We start from the raw sequence: 2,821 nt of genomic DNA, 5'->3' as shown, positions 1-2,821 counted from the left end.
GGCGAACTGGCGGCCGCTAGCAGGCGCCGCGCGGCTTTTTGTGCAGCGGGGTGGGGGTCGGGGCGCGGGGCTCGGCCGCGGTCCTCGGCGGCTGCGTCATCGCGGTTCCTCGTGGGGGGGAGGAGGGTGGTACTGGGTTTTCTTTTCTTTCTTAACTACAAGAAAAGATTTTGGGCTTTGAAGCGACCTCATGTAGGAGCCTGACATCAGAGGCGGGCATAAGGGGCAGGTTTATTTTTAAACCGGGCTGTGGATCTCTCTGCTAAAGGGGAAACATCTCCTGTTTCACCCCCCCCGCCCCCACCCCCCAACCCAGCAGCCTGTCTGCATTCCCCTTCAAGTGAAAAAGTGTTTTTGTACGCAGGGTGCTGGGCACATGCACACACGGTTCTGAGCAGGTGCACCTGGAGGGTGCCGGACCTGCTCTTACACGTGTGCACAGGTGCATAAAGTGTTCTCAACTTGTGCACATGCACTCTGCTGAAAACAAGCTCATGTGCACATTGTTTTGAATACACGTATATGTGATGTGCTGGAAATGTACATACGTATGCGCACAGAGTTCTAGTTACATGCATGTGTACATGTGCTTTCAGTACATTATAGTACACAGCAGTCTGAATTCATGCATACTCAGTGTGCTGAAAATGTGTACATGCATGTGCATGTGGAAACATAGAACATTCTGGATTCATGCATGCACAATATGCTGGAAGTGTGTGTACACATTCACGCATGTGCAGTGTTCTGAGTTGCATATGTACTGTGCTGAAAACGTGTGTGCATATACACACAATGTTACAGATTCATGCACACACAATGTGCTTGCTTGTGGGCATATTCACACATGCAGTGTTCTGAATTCGTACGCATGCAGTGTGCTGAAAATGTGCGCATGCACACACAAATGCAAATTCATGCGCACACAATGTGCTGAAAGCTTACGTGTGTGTGTGAATACTTGTGCGTGCACAGTTCTGAATTCATACATGCAAAATGTATTGAAAGTGCATGCATGCACACGTCCAGTGTCCTGAATTCACGCACATGCAGTGTGCTGAAAGAACATACGTATGCACACACATGCACACCTGAATACATGCACCTTTACAAGTTGTCATAGGTGCACTGCTACAAATGCTTTTTGATTTTAAAAGCTATCTTGTGATGTTTTGCCTGGCCAGTGTGAACATCTGCAATTATTTTAATGGCTTTTTCTTCATTACTTTGTTACATACCAGAGAGATAAAAAAGATGAAGGTTATAAATACCATGATAAATCCATCAAGAGGAAACCTCATGGATTGGATAGTGGGCAGTCTGAAGATGACCATGATTCTCCAGTACCCAAAAGGACAAAAACGGGGGAAAAGGTGAATGGTGATACTGAGGAAGGAAGCCCTGCCCGCAGGAAAAGATCTTCATCCCTGAATAATGGCATGACCCATACAAAGACACAACATCATTCTAGTGAAGGATCCAGTGGAGAGGGTGACAGTGAACAAGAACAGGTGAAACTAATTACTGGGTGACATTCAGCTCCTACGTTCCAAAACTGTGGGAAAAGTTTCTCAATAGTTATTTCTCATTTCTTTGTATGACCAGTAGACTAGTTCTCAAGGATTCAAATTACTAAATTTAGATGTCTTCAATAACAAAGAGGTCATCTAAAATACTTCAAAAGTCTGAGCACACTCAGATGTCGCCAGATAGCCTCACAACTCACAGAAAATCTAGTATCTCTGAATTGTGCGGTGATAAAAAAAAAAAAAACCTAAAAAAAAAACCCACTAAAATTACTGAGTAGAATCTAGCAGAATCGATTTTAATAGTTGTGACACAGTAGTTTGGTTTCCTGAGTTCTGTATTGAATGTTATGGTAGCAGCTGGCAGCTGACAAGCTGCAGTGAGGAGGTGTTTTAATGGGATTCTGCACCAGCAATTAAATATTGATACAGTTGCCAAGAGTTTACTCTAAGTGGTCTATATTGGAAAATAATTTTTCTTTTATTTCCTTTTAAGTAAAAAGCCTCACTGTTTCTAGTGGAAAACCATTCCACTGTTAGTACTGTTAGTTAGTACAGAGTACTAACTGTCTGTTAGTACAGAGTAGCAACTTGTAATCTCACAAGTTATTTAATTGATGCAACAGTAGGGTGAGGTTCAAGCTCTTATTTTAACATTTCCATAAAATGCATTTTTAGAATGTTTTAACTAGGGGTGAACCAGTAGGGATTTTTGGGGTTGATACTGATAGCTGATTTTTAAGGAGGTATATTGGCTGATAGCATTCTGATTTCTGATACAGCTTGGAGAGCTGCATGCAGCTGGTAGATCTGTTGTTGTGGAAGGGGTATGGGGTGGAGGGCAGATCAAAGCTCCTGCTGTGGGGGTGGGGTAGGCGCTAATAGGGCAGGGCAGGGTGTGGGATGGAATTGCAGCTTGTCTTGGGAGTGTGGGGAGGGGTGGGTGGCTCACCCTGCTCTGTGCACCCTGGTAGGGTATGGGGGGGTGGGCACATGCCCCCTGGATCTGCGCAGGGTAGGGCAGGGCAGGATGCCACTTGAGGCTGGGCTGTGCTCGTGGTGGGCAAGTGGTGGTGCTGGGGGGGTAACGGAGGGGGCTGCAGCCACCCCAAAACTCACTGTAGCACCCCTCCTAACCCTCCTTACAGCACTGCTGCTGCCTGCCTCAAGCCCTCCCCACCCTGGCCAGGCCAGGCCACCCTGCCCCCCCACCTGCTGGGAAGAGTGTGGCCCCAGCCTGCAGCAGCAGCTCACCTGCCACATGCAGATCTGGCAGGCGCGCACCCCCCCCCCCC

General features: G+C 47.0%; 1 protein-coding gene across 1 annotated transcript in view; it reads left to right on the top strand.

The window, feature by feature from the left end:
* Window positions 1-1,212: 1,212 nt before the first annotated feature.
* Window positions 1,213-2,821, top strand: part of DDX21 (DExD-box helicase 21) — a 68,220-nt gene continuing 66,611 nt past the window's right edge. Inside the window, exon 1 of the mRNA XM_019507850.1 lies at window positions 1,213-1,511. Coding sequence (XP_019363395.1) covers window positions 1,440-1,511 — 72 coding nt within the window. The 5' untranslated portion in view covers window positions 1,213-1,439. The remainder of the gene's footprint in view (window positions 1,512-2,821) is intronic.

Source organism: Gavialis gangeticus, unplaced genomic scaffold, assembly GCF_001723915.1.
Source record: "Gavialis gangeticus isolate Ggan-Ray unplaced genomic scaffold, GavGan_comp1, whole genome shotgun sequence".
NCBI classification, from domain to species: Eukaryota; Metazoa; Chordata; order Crocodylia; family Gavialidae; genus Gavialis; species Gavialis gangeticus.
This window is presented reverse-complemented; position numbering and strand designations above follow the sequence as displayed.